The 20280-nt window shown below is 42.3% G+C and overlaps 2 protein-coding genes and 7 non-coding genes across 11 annotated transcripts; 7 read left to right on the top strand and 2 right to left on the bottom strand.

Moving 5' to 3' along the window:
• Positions 1–1125: 1125 nt before the first annotated feature.
• Positions 1126–1225, top strand: LOC124693903. The gene has a single exon (XR_007000347.1). It is a non-coding gene; the product is annotated as a small nucleolar RNA R11/Z151 (small nucleolar RNA).
• A 92-nt stretch (positions 1226–1317) lies between these two features.
• On the top strand, positions 1318–1417 carry LOC124693901. The gene has a single exon (XR_007000345.1). It is a non-coding gene; the product is annotated as a small nucleolar RNA R11/Z151 (small nucleolar RNA).
• A 66-nt stretch (positions 1418–1483) lies between these two features.
• LOC124693905 lies at positions 1484–1577 on the top strand. The gene has a single exon (XR_007000349.1). It is a non-coding gene; the product is annotated as a small nucleolar RNA Z152/R70/R12 (small nucleolar RNA).
• A 53-nt stretch (positions 1578–1630) lies between these two features.
• LOC124693892 lies at positions 1631–1810 on the top strand. The gene has a single exon (XR_007000336.1). It is a non-coding gene; the product is annotated as a small nucleolar RNA Z112 (small nucleolar RNA).
• Positions 1811–1845: 35 nt separating this feature from the next.
• Positions 1846–1985, top strand: LOC124693936. The gene has a single exon (XR_007000377.1). It is a non-coding gene; the product is annotated as a small nucleolar RNA snoR2/U65 (small nucleolar RNA).
• A 59-nt stretch (positions 1986–2044) lies between these two features.
• LOC124693648 lies at positions 2045–2164 on the top strand. The gene has a single exon (XR_007000118.1). It is a non-coding gene; the product is annotated as a small nucleolar RNA SNORD14 (small nucleolar RNA).
• A 4756-nt stretch (positions 2165–6920) lies between these two features.
• LOC124693660 lies at positions 6921–7041 on the top strand. The gene has a single exon (XR_007000129.1). It is a non-coding gene; the product is annotated as a small nucleolar RNA SNORD14 (small nucleolar RNA).
• A 330-nt stretch (positions 7042–7371) lies between these two features.
• On the bottom strand, positions 7372–10551 carry LOC124691269 (ADP-ribosylation factor GTPase-activating protein AGD12-like). Of its 3 annotated transcripts, none has more exons than XM_047224543.1 (8): positions 10379–10551; positions 9623–9707; positions 9229–9304; positions 8669–8832; positions 8399–8516; positions 8175–8291; positions 7960–8055; positions 7372–7868 (listed from the first exon to the last, which is right to left on the bottom strand). In XM_047224543.1, exons 2-8 carry the CDS (start codon positions 9700–9702, stop codon positions 7587–7589), a joined length of 933 nt encoding a protein of 310 aa, XP_047080499.1. In that variant the 5' UTR covers positions 9703–9707; positions 10379–10551; the 3' UTR covers positions 7372–7586. The 3 variants fall into 3 exon arrangements, with proteins under 3 accessions (XP_047080499.1, XP_047080500.1, XP_047080501.1); XM_047224544.1 differs by lacking the exon at positions 10379–10551 and adding an exon at positions 9810–10357; XM_047224545.1 differs by lacking the exon at positions 10379–10551 and having other exon boundaries at positions 9229–9299.
• Positions 10552–13702: 3151 nt separating this feature from the next.
• LOC124691270 (probable calcium-binding protein CML21) lies at positions 13703–16154 on the bottom strand. The gene is made up of 4 exons (XM_047224547.1): positions 15946–16154; positions 15461–15660; positions 14560–14734; positions 13703–14034 (listed from the first exon to the last, which is right to left on the bottom strand). The coding sequence occupies exons 1-4, from the start codon at positions 16070–16072 to the stop codon at positions 13922–13924; spliced, it is 615 nt and encodes a 204-aa protein (XP_047080503.1). The 5' UTR covers positions 16073–16154; the 3' UTR covers positions 13703–13921.
• Between the last annotated feature and the right edge of the window lie 4126 nt (positions 16155–20280).

Below are 20280 nucleotides of genomic sequence, written 5' to 3'. Positions count from 1 at the left end.
GTGGGTAGTATCATACCCATGCTATATTTATTGTTTTTTAGAATTTCATTGCAAATTTGTGTACAAGATTTGTTTAGCATTAACTTTTCTCGTTGTTTACGCTATGGTACAGTATCTACCTATGTTACTCTAATCCCATCTCTCCTCCTTAATTAGCTGCCACATCAGCATTTTAGTGGGACCAATACGCATGATACTAGCTATGATACTAGCACTATGGCTAGCCTAAAGTGTCAAGTATCTCATGAATGCGTGACGATCGTTGGAGTTTGGGTTATTCCCTCGACCTCAGTGAGTTCATTAAAAACCTACACTAAGAGAGGAAATGCAGACTGCATTGTGATGATGGTGCTTAAGAACCTAGCAATAGTTATATTCTCATTCAGGGCATCGGAAAGTAGCCATGGGAAACGATCACACCAGAGCTCGAATGATCACTAGAAATATGTCCAAAGGAGCCTAGACCGACCATCTCTAATAATAGACAAAGTCATGCAATGGTGAAGGCTCGACATCTCTTTCAGCATATGTCTATGTGGTGTTGGAGTTTGGGCTGTAATTGTTTTATATTTTCTATCCTATATGATTTTTTTGCAAAGTTTTTAGGAAAACTATTTTTTCTAGTCCGTTAGTTTTCATGCTTGTTTGTTTATGTAACTTGATTTTCTATCAAATGAGATAATGGTTGCTCTATTTTTCTTGATTCGCCGTGGGTAGGGAGTTAGAATAGAGAATTTATTTTTTGAGAAAAGAATCGAGATGGGGCTCGTCAACCCAAGCCTACCGTGGCAATTTATTTCATGTTTTTGATCTACTACAGGGCCGAACGATCGGCCCGTTCGAACCACTCTGTGGCCGAGTTGACGAAACAACTCGCGTCAAGAAACCCAAATTCGGCCCGCTAACGAAAATCTCTGCTCATTTTGCACGGCCCTGAAGGAAACCCTAGCCCCATCTTCGCCCCTATATATACTGACCGCCCTGGGGTCTCCACAACCCATCTCAGAAACCCTAGCCGCAATCTACCTCGAGCTCTTTCTTCACCACGAAGCTTGCAATTCATCTCGTCTTTCCGCGTTCGTCTTTTGGTTCATCGTGTTACCATTAGTTTGGAGTCGTAGGAGATTGCTTGTGATGATTCAGGTCCGAGAGGATCTTAGCGGATTTCGGTGAGGTGAATTCGTTCGCCGTTGATCGATTCATGTTGTTACACACGCTGAAGCCTTTTCTCCGATTCATTCGATTCTCGATTTCCCCTTTTCTGTAGTTCGTATTTTTTGTGTCAAGATTTTCCTATGCGCTGAGATTGTAATAGGTTGGCTGGTGATGATTCAGATCCGAAAGGATCTTAGCGGATTTCGGTGAGGCGAACTCGTTCGCCGTTGATCGATTCATGTTGTTACACACACTGAAGCCTATCCGATTCTTTCTCTCTTTCATTACTTTGTTCTTCATTTTCGTCTCGTTTTTTATAGATATCTGTGATGCGATGATGATTCATATAGGTTTTCGGCAGTGGTGGCATCTGTCACCGTGAGCCTACAAACCAAAAACGACTTCTCTTTCCACTGAGCATTGCCTTGATTCGTCTCTGTATTTTATTTCGTCTTTTGCTTTTCTTAAGTAAATTATCTCAGTGAAGAGCTCTTGACCAGGAAGTGCCGTATGACACTGTAAACAACAGCTGCTTCTATGGCGCTGCAAGTGTCCATCGTTGATCATAACCTCTGTGGTTTGGTCTTGGATGGGATACCATTTGCATCGGCTTGATTCAGCTGTGTGCGTGATTTTAAACGGGTCTCTGAGGGATTTCTTATTTACATTATTTCTGGTGTCTCTTATTTGGGCACGATGCCACGTCTCCCGTAGCCACAGGCATTGACCGGAGATGCTACATTGTGCCGAGAGCAAGTTCTTTCACATATGATAGGAACCTGTGGCTGCAAATCTATGGTTACACAGAGCCGTTTTTTGTGATTACATTGCAATCTGTACTTATGTTGCACTATTTTTAGTTTTTGCTGGAATTAGGGAATTCAATCCATGGCGATGATGATAAAACTAAGGCTTGTTTCTCAAACATTCGCAGTTGCCGCCTAAGAGCTTTCGCCCAGCCAGGCTTGAGAGCTAATGCTGCTAATTCCTTCCTTGGATGTCTGAGCCATGCTAAATTTCCCCTTTTGATTTCTTCGATGTGCTGTTTTATTTTCTGATTTTTTTTGCAGATGAAAGACCTGGCGAGTTGTAGATGATGAATACAATATGCTTCTCCTTGAGCTAGGCTGCATTCTTTGTAGAATGCGTAGATGAACGTAGGATTAGAAAGTTTTCGGATTGTGCTGAATCATACATGTAAATGGAGATGTATCAAGATTCGGATACTGGTCACATTGCTCTTTATAACCTGTGTTAGTCAATTTGTACGTGACCTGTTTATAATGATTGATATGTGTGGCTGTGTATTGTATATTAATGTTGCTAATTGTTTGGATGTAATGATTTTCCTTCTGGCATGTTGGAACTACTTATGATGTGTTTCTATTATATTTCGACTGTGGTGCCTGTTGATGTGGTTTCTACTTGAGATGTTCTTTTATTTTCTATGAGGAAACGTTCGATTATTACTTCATATTTATAAAAAAGGCATGCTCCTATCAGCTAGTGCATGAAAATATGTACAAATTTTGGCCTGAATATAATATTTTAATCCTTATTTCGACTGTGTTGTAATATTATGATTGTGAAAAGTGCTGAATGTTAGCAGCATTTTCTCTGGACATCTCCAGCCGGTGTGGGTGGGCCGCTTAGAGTCTGACAGCCGCTTAGAGCATGTTGGACAGACCCCTTAGAGCATGTCTAATGGAACCCTTGAATCTGTATATAACCGTTTTTTTACGGATTTAAGGGTTCAAATGCCATTTAGTGGAACCCCTAAACCCCTAAATCTGTAAAAAAATTTAGAGGTCGAGGCCCCAACCCGTGCTCCGACCTGTACATTTAAGGGTTGGAGGGGCCAACCCCTACCACAACCTGTACAAGTAACCGTTTTTTACGGGTTTAAGGGTTCCACTAAATGCCTCTTGTTTTTCACACCTCCAACCCCTCCAATTTTGCCAATTCTCGACCCTTATAGCTATAAGGGTTTAAGGGTTCCATTAGACATGCTCTTACTACGCTCACCCTACAAATATAGGCCGAAGATGCGAGTGGGGGTTGAACCTCTCACTTGCAACCCTAACTCTGTCGTGTGCTGACCCCTTCCCGCTAAGCTTCGGTGAGAAATTCCGCGCCGCTCGCCTCCGTATTAGCACTGCCGCTCGCCATATCCGCACGCCGCATCACCAGCGTGTCAGCTGCCTCTGGATCGAAGCGATCCTGCTCGAGGAGGCGTGGCGGTACCAATGCAAACTATCCACCGCCGGGAGTCGGCGTGCAGGTACGCTGGTGCCCTCTACGTGCTGCCGAAGCTCCGCGAGTTCCTAAGCCGACAAAGAGAGGGTGAAGGAAGACGAGGCGGCGGTGGCCATCGCCGCCGTGAAGGAGATGGTGGCGTGGGTGGCCACTGCCAGTGCTCTATTTGTCATCCTCGACGAGTAGGTAGGTTCGTAGAAGTCATGATCCATTAGGATCGCGCAATTCTGTATGATCCGTATGTATGATCATACATATGGATATTGTTTTCATGCACTAGATGATCTGTCCACATGAATAGCATCTGATAACTTCCCAAACCTACTGAGCATAAGAATAACAGATGACCAACATCTTCAACATCTAAATGAAAAATTGGACATTCACTACTCTCCCCAATGTGCCTTTTACTGCCAAATCGATTTCCAAACAGGGTTTAGAGATGAGGAGCCGGTCAAAGCCAGTTACTGCGCCCAAGCACCAAAGTGGTGTCTCCACCGAAGGTAATATGCAGACTTTACCGTGTACATTCCATGAAGGGTAACGCCCCAGGCAATGAAGTCATTAAAACCATTTCGATTTAGAGGAATTCTTTGAATTCGCCCCTCATTCATCATTGAATAGACTGTTAAAAAGTTGCACATCCCAGTAACCTGTAATCGGACTGATAAGTTCACTGACTTCTGTATAAACCACCCTAGCCCTAGGTGAAAGCACTCTTCCATCAGGACTTGACGGAATCCATGGATACGCCCATATATCAATAGACTCGCTAGTGCCGACACGGCAGATGTAACCACGTTTAAAAGTTGGCAACCCAAGAATAATGCTACGTTAAGTAAAAGAAGCACCTACCTTAGGCCCTGCTTTAAGGATCACCATCAGGGTAATACTTTGCTCTCAACACACTTGCACAAAGAGAATTCGGTGTCGAGATCAGCCTCCAAACCTGCTTAGCCAACATTGCAAGGTTAAAATACTGGAAATCCCTAAACCCCATGACACCCTTATTTTTTGGATAACAAAGTTTTCACCATGCGAACCAATGCATATGTTTCCCATTCTCATCATCACCCCACCAGAATTGAGTAGCATCCATCATCCTTTTACATACTCATTTTGGAATTTGAAACACTGACATGGCATAGACGTTCGGGGTAGCCTGTGCCACTGCCTTCAATAAGATTTCTTTTCCTCCAATAGAGAGCATTTTCTCCTTCCACCCATTTATCCTCTGAATTATTATTTTCACAAAATGTAAGAAGCATTCACTCTTGTCAGCCCCAACAAACGTAGGAAGTCCAAGGTACTTATCAGAAATCGCCTCTGTATTGATATTAAGAGTCTCACAAATTTCCGCCTTAACCAACACATTTGTGTTTGGAGAGAAGAAAATACTTGACTTAGCCACACTCACTAAATGACCAGAATTAGCACAGTAGGTATCCAGAACTTGTTGCAAGGAAGTTGCATTATTCGTATCAGCTTTCATGAGAATGAGGTAATCATCAGCAAAAAGTAGATATGAGACTGACGGTGCATTTCTGCACACCCTTACCCCATCTATGCCACCGACTTCTTCTTCATACAGCAAGAGACTAGATAATCCTTCTGCACACAAAAGAAACAAGTAGGGAGAGAGATGGTATCCCTGCCTAAGCCCTCTAGTGGAAACAAACATATGAGTTTCCTCAGAATTAAACCTAACTTGATACTTCACAGATCTTACACAAGCCATCATCAACCCAATCCACCTCTCAGCAAACCCCATTTTCCTCATCATATTCTCTAGGAAGATCCATTCAACTCTATCACAAGCCTTGTGCATATCAAGCTTGACAGCACAAGAACCATTCGAGCCTCCTCTTTTATTTTTGATTGCATGGATTGATGGATCGACTCATATGCCACTAGCACATTATCAATAATAAGCCTCCCAGGAATAAAAGCACTTTGCATAGATGATATCTGGAAGAATTCCCTTCAGCCTATGAGTCAACATTTTCGAGATAATTTTATAAATGACATTGCACAAACTTATTGGACGATACTGTGTAATATTTTCTGGATCATCAACCTTCATCGGAATAACGCTAGAATTCAGAGCTTGAAGAACCTCCTGAGTAATTGCTACTTCACAGTTATCCCAAAACTTTTTATAAAAAACTGCATGGAGATCATCAAGCCCTGATGCTTTGAGATCATTAATACTGAAAGCCGCCTTCTTAACATCATCAGCGTCGAACGGAGCAAGCAACATGTTATTCATGGCCGCATCCACTCTAGGGTTAATTTTCTCCAACATAGCAGGATCTACAGCATGAACCTCCGACGAGAAAATGTTAGTAAAATAGTTAAGAATTAAAGGTTTCAAAGCTTCAGTACCTTCGACCCAGGTTCCATTATCATCTTTCAGTTTAGTGATTGTGTTTTTCTTCCTTCTAGCAGAAGCAAAATTATGGAAAAAAGGAAGTATTCTTGTCCCCTTGATGCATCCAATTGGTCCTGGAACGGTTGCGCCCAATATGTCTCATCCTGTTTCAATAATAATTCTAGCAAATTGGCCATCTCCTTTGCTGTCGCCTCATTCTCTTGTTTCTTGATGTGTGTTCATTGCGAAGGTGTGAGGTAATTACTGGGGTTGAAAATATTAGGACGACGACGAGGAATTGAACATATGGATGAGAGAAGTCCGTACACGATCGTCGATATTTCCCTCTGACCTTTACACTTTTTTCCGCACCATATTGACGTAACATGCCGGTCCTAGCTAACAAAAACAAGCTAAATGCTAAATGAGGTAAAACTGTGTTTAAAGTCTTCTATCAGATATTTAGGTAGAAGTAACACTAAATAGGGTAATATGTGCCAGAAATGCACAACTAGAGGGTTAAAAGTGGAATTCACTTAGAAACAAATGACATATAATTAATAATTACACAAAGCTGTTTTTGTTACATTGTAATATTTTCATAAGCTAATTTATATTTGACTTGGGATTGGTTAGTTCAATTCAAGGTAATGGTGATAAAACGAAGGTTTGTTCTTTAAAACATTCGCAGTTGCCGCCTAAGAGCTTTCGCCTAGTCAGGTTTGAGAGCTAATGCTGCTAATTCCTTTGAGCCATGCTAATTTCCCCACTTCAATATTCTTTTTTTGTTTGCTATTTATCATTTGGATTTATACGGACGCAAGTCCCAATCGCTTCAGTGGGTTGATCCGTTGATGCAATGTGCTAGGTCATGCAGACCAAGATATTTGTGGAATATGAATGTGCAACTGTAACCCTGCCGGCTGTACATCTCTCAATTTGTAAATATGGCCTGTGGCATATCTATTCCTCTTTGGTCCACATGCTTTTGCAAATGTAGCATTACAAGGATTGTGGATCGTGTTTAGCGTTACATGTAACAAAACACACCAATTTGGCTAGAAGATTCAACAGAGCCTCTGTTGTGATCCCATTGCTCTTTTAACTTGTGTTAATCGAAGCCGTGGAAGTCAACCGATAGTGATGATGATGGAATTAAGGCTTGTTTCTCAAAACATTTCTCAGTTGCCGCCAAAGTGCTTTCGCTCTGCCAGGCTTGAGAGCAAATGCTGTCAATTTCTTCCTTGGATGTTCAATTGTGGTACCAAAATGTACAATTTATAGCAAACACCTACAATGTACTACCGAAGCAATTCATGTTAATCAGAAACCAGTGTACACTTTCTCGAAATAGGTATTGGCCGTGGTGTCATCAGTTGTTAAAACGATTACCCTTTCCACTGAACATCCTTGGTAGATACATGTCTTAGTTCTTTTCATGTGGAAAGGTCGATCATGAAAACAATCTATATTCTACAAATACAATGATGGATAAATTTCTTTGGCACACTTGAATTCTAAACCCTTTTGGTTTGCCATTTTAGACTAAGTTAATTTTGTGGAGTAAATTGGTCTATAAGACCGGATGATGATTGCAAGTGCAGAGTTCATGATCTGATGGCCTTACTCCAATTGCTGATGAAAATTTACAACCATATTATGCTTATTATTGTTTCCATCTATTTGTTTTCACAAAAAGATATTCAACCGGAAAAAAACTCCCCCCTTTGCAGCACAATACAGTCTCTATAAGCATATTTACCAATGAAACGGCCTTCACAAGTTTGCCGTATTTATCCGGATCTTACATGTTTAGAGCTATCCATTGCATGGACAGCGTCACCTCCCCTGACTCAGTGCGCTGCAGTTTCAAGGAGACCTCCTGCTTCACCTTTCCCCCTGTTATCATGACAGCGCTGTCGGTGGTGAGAGCGTTGTCAGCTGACTTGAGCCACCGGCCGATCTGCATGTCGCCGAGGTGTTCTGGATCACCGTATGCTGCTGCCGCGTTAATCATGGGCTGCAGGTCGATCTCGGCCTCCCCCATCACGTCGTCCTTGGATACCATGTCATGATCCAGCACTTGCTGTTTATTATTACCACACGAGTTTGTAAGATAATGTTATTGCCAGATGAACAGATCAGAATTGTTTTTGTTTCTTAGAGCTTATTGTTACCAGTTTCAGAGGTCCGTATTGCTGAGGAACAGAGAGCTTGAGTTCTTCATTCCAGACAGGATTCAGGTTTCTTTTGATCACTGAAGTCTGCGCTTTCTGCAGCGTTCAGATTTGCTTGTCAAAATTGCTGAAATAAATAACTCTGCAAGAATGCTCAAATTTTGACGTCAACTGTAACTGTTATTATTTGCTGGAGAAATGAGAAATATGATTACCTGCTGTCCGAGGGTCAAGACTACATAAGGATCGCTGCTATACATATCCCTGACAGCTAATTTGGTACCTCCAATAACTTTGACATTTAGTATTCCGATGAACTCAACCATTCCAATCTGCGTAGAGGAACATGTGAATTGTATGACATCCTAAGAAACATAGAGCTTGTGTTTTTTTTTGCGGGTAAGAGCTTGTGTTAATATGCAATCTTGGGCAGCCTTGCCTCACTTTTGGAGCTACCAGAATGTGGGGTGCTGGCTGCTTGTTTTCCGACATCACTAGAATAATTAGAGACGATCCGTAGGCTGGGCTGCAGAAATTCCTGGAGCTCATATTTTGACCTGAAACATTGAGGCATGGCTAATCATTAGTATTAAGATGACAGTAATAGGGAGTTCATGGATGCCTTTTTTTTTTAATTTTTCAAGGTAGGCATTACAAAGGGATAAACTGAACCATAGGGCATTTCCAGATGAAAAAGAAGATGAAATACTTGATGAAATTCTGTCGCTCTTCGTGGGCAGAATCTGGATGTGGCTTGCAGTAGCCCTTTGGGAGAAAGGCCTCGTAGATTGCATTGGCTTGCGAGTTTCCACCAACTTCTATCATGAAGTTAATATCATCGTCAGTCCACTTATCTAGTGTCACTGACATGACCTGGACCAAGTAAAAGGTTGACCATATTAGTTTCACATAAAGCAGCTCATTTCCAGCAAAAAACAGAAGATCGAAATCAAGCATTCGGATACATTATGCATTGCTATTTGCAAGTAGGGGCGTAGCTGGAGACAAAAAATCATTAGGTTCAACCCTTGGCGTTGCTATGTAATCTTCCACTAGTTATCAATATCACATACTAATGCAATGAAGGTTTGGTGTCTTTTATTTGGTTCATCTGAATCCAATAGTTGTATGCCAGCTCCGCCACTGCTTGTAAGTATTGGTTGCAATGTTAGGGCTAGTTAACACACTAAGACGATCGGGTGTTTTTCCTAAAGGAATACAATAAATTCTACATGCATAAAACTATTGTTGAGTTGCAGCTAGTTAAACCTGTGAGATATGTGTGCCAAGGCTTCTGTGAACGCCAGAACATTTTACGCATATGAATACCCCAATGTTAGCTGATCTGCAAGGAAATACTCAGTCATATGCAAGGAAACATGAGTTAAGAAAATAAAATTAGTTTCTGATAACTGCACATTAGTCTGATTTTGTTCTGCAAGATCCTGCATACTTTATAATTCCTCCCAATAATCTGCTAGTATTTTCTCTGCTATTGTCAGGACCAAAAGGGATCTTTGTGTACAAAAGGGTTTTTACATAAAAAATGACAGATGTAAGTAGGTAATTGCTGTTTGAATAGTGATGGATGATATCATCATCTAGTTATTAGAACGTGACGACTCATGCAATAGCTATCTGAGGTGGGGGTGCAGACACTCACGCCCATTTGGGATCAGGTGCGCCGCAGTCAGCGCAAATGCGATTTTCCCTTTTCTGTAACAATGCCTTCAGCTTTGCCATCCTACCTGCAATTCGAAGGTTAAATCTGAGTTCACAGTAGCAAAACAACACTGCCACAGGACGGGTGCTACATTGGCGGGAGCGACGGGAGTGGCGGTGATATTTACCACTGCCAGACGCGTGTGAGAATGTATTGTTTTCAGGAAATTTTAACTGGAGAAGCACTGAGAGAAAAAATCGACAACGGGGCAAAATGAGAACAGGAAGAAGTGAAGATGCTATGCCATTTGCTGTTGCGTTTCCTTGTGCAGCTCCAAGAAGCCACAAGTCAATCGTTGCTGTGCATACTATTATTCCATCATCGCCATGTCATCCACTCATCTCGGAAAGATCCTCATTCAACTCGAATGGGGATCGTGCAAAATTATTAGTTCCCTTGCAGAACCAGCTGAGCAAACTGCTTTGTGGGATCCAGTAACCCAGAAGGAGTCCAATTTGAAGCAATCAAGCAAGACACGATGAAGGAATAATTATGTAAATAACAGGGATTGAGCTTTTTCTATCTACTGATGATACAAGCTATCCATCTATAATCCAAGAGGTAATTCACCAAGATCAATTCTCATCAAGGCCATGCACCAGCACCATGGAAGTAGCAGAAACGAAATCAAGAAATGGCCTCTCTTTTCTCTTTACAAGAAAGAGAAAACAAGATAGAAATTGCAGGGTTACCTACCTCCGTAGCTAGTCCGATCTCTCCTCTCCCGGCTGCCTTCGAAAGGATTCCTCAGATCTCTCTTTCTCTTCTTCAACAGGTGTGGTCCAGGTGGCCTGGTTGGTGAGCTCACCTAATACACAGGGGTAGTAGATTATGTCCTAAAAAAACTTCCCTTTGTGCTTGCTTTAATGCTAATAATGATACCATGCCAGCTTGGTTCTATTGCTTCCGAACCATCCGATCTGAAAATATTGCTCTAGATGGATCTAGGATGCAATCCTATCCTTTGACTTATGTTTTAATATCATAGTATTTTTTTCTTAACCTTCCAGGCTGTATCCTTAAAGAAAATCATGCCAGGAGCCATTCAGCCTAAGACTGTTTCATCAATTATACTAGTATAATGGTTAAAAATCTGAAAATAGTGCCAATACTTTGAGAAAGACAGCTACCATATAAGGTAGTGGAAATGATATCAATAGTGTTGCTCTTTCTAGAACAGCGTTGGCTCTACAAATCGCTGAAGCATACCCATGCAATTGGATTTTGCAGATTTGTCATTCATGTGCATGTATCGATGCAAAGGCCGGAGAGCAACCACATCTTCCATTATCTTAGAAAAAACTATCATTTGATTTTCTTGGAAAAGAAAAACAACCCTTTTTTTTCGCGAACGCAAAAGGCTTGCGTTTCGATGCATTGATAGAAAAAAAGAAGATTATATGTTCAAGTCCAAGAAAGGGCCAACAACGCGCCATACAACTCAACCAAAAAAACCTAATCTAGGGGAGTAGTTGGCGAAGACCCCGGCCACCCGCGTCCGCCCGCTGCCGCGCCTCGGTCCTGATGTCGTTGTGCAAGGAAGCCACCGAAGGTTGCACGTTGTCGAAGACTGCAACGTTCCCGTGCTTCCAAATTCACCATGCGGTGAGCATGATCAGCGACGATGTGCCCTTACGCAACTGGCGAGGGGCGGTCTACACCACCAGCGACCATCACTCCGTAAAGTCGCCCTCACCCGTTGGAGGCCCTGAGGTGGCCCTAATCCACGAGAGGACCTCACTAGTAGGAAACTAGTTATAGGTGAGATGCTATTCTGTGACAGCACCAATTTGCGTGCTGTCACAAAATTTATTTCTGTGGCGCACCAGACAATGTGCGCCACTGAAATAGCGTATTTTTGTGGCGCACATGTCACCCATGCGCCACAGAAATAAGGTGAGCCCCACCCCCGCCAGCCCTAATTATTGGTTTCACTATTTCTATGGCGCACATAACCACGTGCGCCACCACAAAAATAAGACTTCTATGGCACACATGGGTTGGTGCGCCACAGAAAATACACATTTCTGTGGCGCACATGCGCCACAGAAGATTTTTTTGCTCCCCATGCAACTTCATCCCCCCGTATCGCCTTTTTTAGCACTGTAAAATATAAAAGAAATAGATACAAATTAAAAAAGTAAAATCCTTCGAGTTGCCCATATATTATGTCATCTAGTACCACTGAGAATTAACAAACATGAATTTCGATTTTTTTTGCAAAATTGCGTTGCAAAATCATCAAACTGGATTCCTGGTTGCATACGATCTTGAAAAACGTATAATATATCAAAATGACCGGGAGAAAATTCTACATCTGAATTTACTGGGGATTACCCAGTTAGCCAATTTTCAGAATCGCCAAATTCGAAAAGCGTAAAAAGATACGACAAAGTAAAAAAAAATTCCTGCAAAAATAGAAGATTTGAAAAAAAAAATTTGTGGCTCATGGAGCTGCCCATGCGCCACAGAATGTTGCTCGGAAATTTGAATTTTGTAGAGACCTCCTCCTCTTATTACTTTACTCTACCTTCCTATACATGATGCATAGTTTTTACATTCGAAATTTGATTTGATTTTTTATCATGTCTTCTTTATTGAGAAAGTGTTCATCTAGTAACACTAAAAGAAGAAGAGCAAAACAAGTGGCGGCCTTGATACAATAATAGAGGGGAGATATTCACAAGAGCCTTACATAAATTATTACAGATGACATCGACATCGATCTCACCATAAGCGAACTTGCATCAAAAAAATGCTACAAGAAAATTTTAAGGTAATGTATATAAATTATTTGATATGCTAGTGCTTGTGGACATTTAAATATTATTGAGAACATACTTTTATGCGTATATGTATTAGTATTATATTGTTATGATATCTATGTTAAAGACCCGAGTTTTAGTCTCGCCCCAGGCCCAGAAAACCTCAGGACCGGCCCTGGATTCGGTCCACCGCTAGACCTCTCACGGTTGAGGGTGATTTCTCGGAGTGGTGGTCGCTAGCGGTGCGGATCGCTCCTCGCCAGCTGCGCAAAGGAACATCGTCGCTCATCATGCTCATGGCGTGGTGGATTTGGAAGCACAGGAACGCTGCGGTCTTTGACAACGCGCGCCCCTCGGTGACCTCCTTACTTAGCGACATCAAAGACGAGGCGCGAGAATGGGCGGACACGGGTGACGGGGGCTTCGCCAACTTCTCCCCTAGATTAGGTCTTTTGGGTTGAGTTATACGGCGTGGTGTGGTCCTCTCTTGAACTTGTACAAACAAACTTTTTTTATCTATCAATGCATCGAAACGCAAGGCTTTTGCGTTTTCGTGAAAAAAAAGTATTCTTCTTAAAACAAGAATCGTGTTTGATGAAAATGAGCTTAGGAGTAGGGAATGAAGTTGAAGCCAACATGCACAACCAATGCGAAGGATTAATGACCAATAACATTCCTGATATCGTCGGAGGAGAAATGGGACCAATAACGGTGATTCTGGAATCGCTTCGCCTTGAGATTACTTGAGTTTCCTCACAATCAACATGAATTCTGCCGGCCAGTGTGCACCGTGGATATGTAGCAACACACATTTATTTAGCTAGTAAAGTTCGAATTTTAATACCTGTGTAACACTATGTGGTTATCTTACCTATATTTGTGAAGTGAAAGAAACCGTAGCAACGCACGGATATTCAACTAGTAATGGTATGGTAGTGCAAAGAATATCAATAGTATTGCTCTTTCTAGAACAACGTTGGATCTACAAATCGGTGAAGTATACCCATGCAATTGGACTTTGCAGATTTGTCACCCGGGTGCATGTATGGATGCAAAGGCCTGAGAGCAACCACATCTTCCATTATCTTAGAAAAAACTAACATTAATTTTCTTGGTAAATAAGAACAGCTCCCTTTAAAACACTACAATTTTGTGCATCCCAAAATATGAGCGTACAAAACCTTTGACTGGTGTGGTAATATATGATCACATACCTAGCTCAGGCTAGGTTTGCAGTTTTCTCAGACACCACCAGTTACCAAAGCAATCTTTTATCGCAAAATTCTGTCAACAACTTTGGTCCATTCTATTAACACGAACATAAACAGACATAACTGGCGCTCTAAAAATAGGCATAATTGGCAAGACACCAATGAACATTTTAAACTATTCTTTCATTATCTTGGCAGGAAAGCTGTTGGAGGCCTACTGAGGCTGACTTGGGCTATGCAGAATGGCTAATCTTCAGTTGCGCTCATTCATCATCGTCGTCATCGTCTTCATTCTCGTCAAGCCCGACCCAGCGAGTAAAAGCAAAGAGAAACTCCTTGAATGTTACAGTTCCGTTCTTGTCCCAATCCATTTCCTCTGGAACCACCAAGGAGTAAACATCAGTGTCAACAAAAATGAGGAAACTCTCGTAATGTGTACTGGAATAAGTACTACCAAAATTGTTCAACTGAAACAACCTCCCATGGAGTTGTTCAACTGAAACAAAAATTCTTCAAGTGCAGAGCATGAAGGAAAAAAATACTTGCAAGCATCCACGGACGTCCCAAAGGAATTTAAAATTGCCAGCAGCTTGAAACTTGTATAGATTATATATTCACAACCCACATTCACAGGGATGCGTATCACAAAGCCATTGCAAAGCAAACTAGAACGAGGTGGTGACAACATAGTCATAGTTATTTTCACCAGCAGATGCACCTTATAAAAATAGTTTTTCGAACTGCAGATATGCCTACAAAAGGGATGGTGACTACATAACATGCATAAAACAAATTAATTGAGAAACCAAAGATAGAACAACAGAAAAGCATAGTTTGTGTAACACTTCAAGTTTTATAGAGGATTCAGATTCAGTATGGTGCTGCAGGGGAGATAACTAACCAAATCTTTTCACGCCTATGCGCCCAGAAGAACGCTCTCCTGCAGAGGTCTCATTGATCGCTTCTATCACCTCACTCTTACTGACATATCCATCTTTGTTCTTATCCAAGAAGACAAATGCGTCAACCAGTGTCTCAAAAGTAGGCTCAAGGTTACCGAGTCCCATTCTTTTTCTCTAAAGCAACATATCAAGGACATAACAGGTCTCCTCATCGAAACAGAACAAAAACAGGTCTCCTCATAAAATCAGAAGAAACATTTATCTACCTAGTTGTCCTTATATGATCTACTTTCTTGCAATGGCCAAAACGCTGAATAAATAAACTATATCACTTCGACAATTTTAAGTATGTCTCTTACATTTTTTTATAGAGCTTCATTTGTGTTTTATTTCAAACAAAATAATTAAAATCTTTAGAGACCTGATCTGAAACACTTTGCAAGTAATTCCTACTCCATATGTCGATTTATAAAAAAATGAAACCGTGTCTAGGAGGAACTAGACACGTTTTTGATATAGTAGAAGCGGGACTCGGCGTGACAATTCCGAAATTCGTTCCTGACAGGAATCGAACTCCGGTCGTTGGGGTGCGCCACTGCGACCCCAACCACTGGGCTAAGCCCACGTCGTCATATGTCGATTTATCAATGCATGGATTTTTCGCAAGAGAACTTTAAGTTAGTGTATCTATCATTAGCTTTGATAAACAAATTCATATTCATATTGTATTTTGTCAAACAGAACTATGCATATTGAAATTTCGTGGAGAAAATCAATGTTACGTTTATGAACTTGGGTAATGATTAGCTCCCATGTAATGTAGAAACTGCAGCACAGCGCCAAGTGATAGGAAGAACTCTAAAAGTAGGGGTAGTTTATGCATAGAAGTATGAAGGATACTGCTTCTGACACAGCTGGATCATTGAGAAGATAAACAAGGCACAGGAAGACAATGAACTCATTAAACTTCATGCCCATATGTTCATAAATGTCACACGCCTCAAATAGATCTTTTATCTCCTCATCTGTGAATGAGATATCCAGCTTTTGGAAACAATGCTTCAGTTCCAGTTGATCTATTTCACCATTTGAATCTTCATCTGCGCAAACGGAACATTTTTTTTATAGGATGACACACAAAGGGACTAGGAAACAGATCCAACAATCAAGAGCAATTTTTACAAATGAGATTAGCAAATTACAGTATTATATGAAAGGAAAACTAGCCTAATTAACTAACTGATCAAGTTCATCAACTTCAGACTCAGCATATCTCAAACAGTTTTCAACTTGTGTTTTGAAGTTTTGGTGTGTGGTACAAATAAAAGGTATGTAGTATAAGCTTTGGTCCACGACTTTATGTGCAGGGGATAATAGATACTCACCAAATTGCTGAAAGATAATCCTGCAGTTCCTCAAACTCTCATCAATTTTAGGGAACTTCATAATGACACTATTGAATGATCTCAGAGAAGTCCCTTCCTGTGCCCTCTGCTGCATGGCCTCAACCATCTTTTGTTCTAACTTTGTTGCTGCTGAACTGTGCCTTGGGGTGTCTCCCTTTCCGACTACACCCCCATTTCAGCAAATGGCTCTATTTTGTAAGGTGGTAGAAACCTGTTACCTGGAAATGTACATAATATCGGGGATGAGAGCTTGAGCATAACCAACTATCCCTATTCGATGCTTCACATATTTAAGGGTCCCTAAGATGGTGAGCCCACGGCAGAAACCATATTGAATTCACCTTTAATTAAAAACAAAGAGAATTAAGAAATTAAATATGTGTACATCAGTTGAATGCCTAACTGCAAGCTGAGCAGAGATACAGAACTAAACAGACGCTCCTAGTTACTGCCGAAGATGAAATGCTTTGTTTATACAGTAATGAATACATATTTATGGTCAAAGTTGTCCAAGTTCAGTTCCGGTGCCTCTGGAACAACGAATCTACATAGGAAATAACACTGTTGAAAAGGAAAACTGATGCAGAGTAACGACAGCGACCATGAAAACAAACAACAACGGTTCTTTGAGATGTCAATTGAACTCCGTCGCCGAAGCTGAAGGCTGGTACAAGACTGGAAAAACAATGCCGTTGCCAATGGAGGCCAAGAAAGTATCCATCACCTCTACCTCTCCTAGAATAGGATCTCACTACTAATTCTGGATATTCCAGTATTTGGAGCGATGATTACATCTTGGTTGATTACCTTATCGCCAACCATTCTTGACGCATGATTCACACCTTTATATCACATCATGCGCATCATTTTCGCTTGTACATATTGATACACGTACTAAGAGCTGAATGCATGAACCAACACATAGTATTATAAACTAACAGATTAGGCCATTACAACATCTCACTTAATATTACTAGCACTCCCTCCGGTTCAAAACAATTGCCCAAAAGTGGATGTATCAATTGTTTTGAACCGGAGGGAGTAATAAAAACCAGACATTAAAGAAAACTTTAAGCCGATTACTACATAAACTACAGAAAAAATAAATTAGGACACGAAATTAAAGGCAAATAGCCAGTGACGAGACCGGGGGATCATTACTATCAAGAAACAATTTAACAAAGACCACGCGGAGCCCACCAAATTCACCCGAACAAATCAAGAAACCCGCGCATCCACACCGTATCCCCCACCGCAGACCAGAACATTGCCATTACAACGGATTTGAAATCGGCATGTCATGGTGCAAATCAAATGAGTATCGAGAAATCACGCGAATCAAACAGGAAACAAGGAAGAGGAAGGAGCCGAGAAATCAGGCTTGCCTTGGCTGGTGAGGAGCTCAATGCATCGATCGTAACAGCACGGAGAGGAAGCCCTCGGATGGTGGGATCGACCGGGCGGAAGAGGAGCTCGATTGATCGATCGGCGGCGCGCGTGGGGATTCCGAACCGGTGGGAGCTCGGGCGTGGATGGAATGGAGAAGCGTGGGGCGGAGGAGGGACGGGAGCTGGGTGCACGGAGCAAAGAGGTGCGGTTAGGCGGGCCGTTTGGGCCGCGGGGCCCACGATTCGTGCTCCTGCTGACACGCGGCAGTGCTGACGTGCCGACTGGTGACGCAGTTTTAGCACGTGAAGTATGTATGACCATTCAAATCGGGCAGAAAAACACTGTTTTTCTTCTTTCCTAATTCTGAACTTCGGAGAGCAAAGGTCGCCAAAAAAGGAGAAATCTCTTCCTACCCGCATCTCCAGCAGATCGGCGCAGACCATACTCCGAAGGGAGTGTTTGGTTGCTTGGGTCTAATTGGTGACTCACTGGTGCAGGTGTGCACACATACCGCGTTTAGAACGAGCCACGAGCGAAATAGGTCTGTTGTTTGGTAGGTCGGATTGCATCGGTTGGCCAAAAAAGACTTTCTGTTTATTTGCCTGTAGCGAAACTTAAATCTGGATGGAGATGATATTAGGTATGTTTGGTACCATTCATGCATGTCTATGGTTACCTCTTCTCTACGACGGCTAGCCTTACCATGCTATCACCTTCCATCACACAGAAATCACAGTTCATGATAGTTGCAATCAGTTCACAAAATCATTTCTAGCTACTACAAATGGTAGTTCATAACACGATGCTCCCTAGCTACTACGAATTGCAGTTTATCATTATGGGACCGTTCAACAAACGGGGATCGAAAAGCGTTCGAGAAACAGGGAATCATAGGGGTTCTTCTTCTTCTTCTTCTTCACATCTTCTTCTTCTTCTTCTTCTTCTTCTTCTTCTGCACTTATTCTTCTTCACTTCCACTTCTTCACTTCTTCTTCATTTCTTCACTTCTTTTTTACTTCTTCTTCACTTCTTCTCAGATGGTGGTGTTGCCTCTGGCTTCCCACATAGCGCCTGCCCACTCTTGCCTCTTCACCTTCCAGGTATCATTGTCGTCTGCTTCCACGCCATGACCAGTCTCTACTTTATAAAAAGTGACAACCTCTTCGAAGAACTCATTCTCGCCCCAACCTAGGATCCAGTTGTGAAGAATGCAGCAAACAAGGACCAGCTTTACCTGAGTGTCAAACGTGTGGAACGGTTTCTGGTCAAGGACCTTGAACCCGTTCTTCAATGCAACAAAGGTGAAAGGACGAGATGTCGCCTAGAGGAGGGGGGTGAATAGGGGTTTAAAAACTCTTACGGATTTGGCTTGTAAGAATGCGGAATTAAACTAACGTTTAGTTTACAAGCACAACCCCTAAATATGCTAGGCTCAACTAAGTGCAACAACAACAACTAGAGCTAAGCAAGATAAGCACAAGATATATGTAGCACAAGTGATAGCAAGAGATATGTACTTCAAGCACGATGGCTATCATAAGGAAAAAAAGCTCGGGTATAGAAATAACCGAGGCACACGGAGACGAGGATGTATTTCCGTGTTCCCTTCCTTTGCAAGAAGGTACGACACGTTTGGAGGAGTGGAGGTCCCACGAAGGATTCCCAAACGCCACGAAGGCTCACCCTGTTCTCCGAGCCAAACCCACGAAGGATAATGGCCCTTTCCTTATGGTTAGCTTTTCCTCCACTCCGGAGATGGCAAGCTCCAAGACCACTTCACAAGCTCCACGAAGGAGAAGCCCGGGCCTCTTCACAATCTTCCTTGAAGAGATCACCGGATCACCAACCGCCAAGCCAACTAGGAGGTCTCCCTCCAAGAGTAACAAGCTCACGGTCTCTCACTCGAACTAATCATGGTGGAGAGCTCAACACAATGCAATGATGCAAAGCAAGAATACTAGAGGTGTTCAAATCCTTCATACTCAAATCCCACCAAAGCAACAAATGCTAGGATGAGATTAGAGAGGAAGAACAAAGAGGAAATCAACAAATGACTCCAAGATCTATATCCAAAGGGTTACCCTCACTTAGAGGAGAGATGGATTGGTGGGGATTGTAGATCTAGATCTCCTCTCTTAGATCCCTCAAGAATGAGCAAGAATCATGGGGGGAATCAAGAGAGAGGGAAAGTTCTTCAAAGTCAACAATGGAGGAGAGAGAGTGGAAGAACTTGTCCAGCCCAAGGTGGAAGAAGGGGTATTTATAGCCCAAGAGCAAATATAACCGTTGGGAAAAAGTTGGGCTGAGTCAACCGTCGAGGAGGCCGGTCAACCAGGCCTGGGACCGGGCCGTCTGGTTTAGGGGCCGGTCAGATCGGGCCACCGGCCGGACCCGGCCGGTCCAAACCGGACCACAGGCCGGACCAACACCGGGCGAAGCTGGAAGACATACTGGATAGTGCCCGGTTGGCACCAGTCCAGAACCGGGCCATCCGGTGGGACGGCCGGTCACGCCGGGCGAGAAACCGGGCCAGCGGGAATACATCTTTATACAAAAACTGTGATAACTTTTGTGTCCGGACCCCGATTGACATGAAACCAATTTTGTTGGAAAGATAACGACGAAATATGGAGGCTCCTCAAAGGATATTTTAGATGTTTTTAGAGAGGGAGTCTCCCACCGTCAAGAAACGGTGAAGACGTCCAAACTCAAAAACGCAATAGAAGATGCATGCGGATTCCGTTTTCGATGAACTTGGGCTTGTTGTAAAGCTAGCAACAAGCTCAAGAACCTCTCATAGAGAAACACTAAGAAGAAGTAGGGATATGCAAAGTATGCAAAGGATTGAGATCCCTAAGACGATGCGATCAAGTTACCCAACCGAAATCCCCTCTTGATAGTGCGGCTATCTATCCTATAAACCGG

This window comes from Lolium rigidum, chromosome 2 (genome assembly GCF_022539505.1).
Source record: "Lolium rigidum isolate FL_2022 chromosome 2, APGP_CSIRO_Lrig_0.1, whole genome shotgun sequence".
In the NCBI taxonomy this organism is placed as follows: domain Eukaryota; kingdom Viridiplantae; phylum Streptophyta; class Magnoliopsida; order Poales; family Poaceae; genus Lolium; species Lolium rigidum.
The sequence above is the reverse complement of the archived record's forward strand: the minus strand, read 5'-3'. Positions and strand labels throughout refer to the sequence as shown.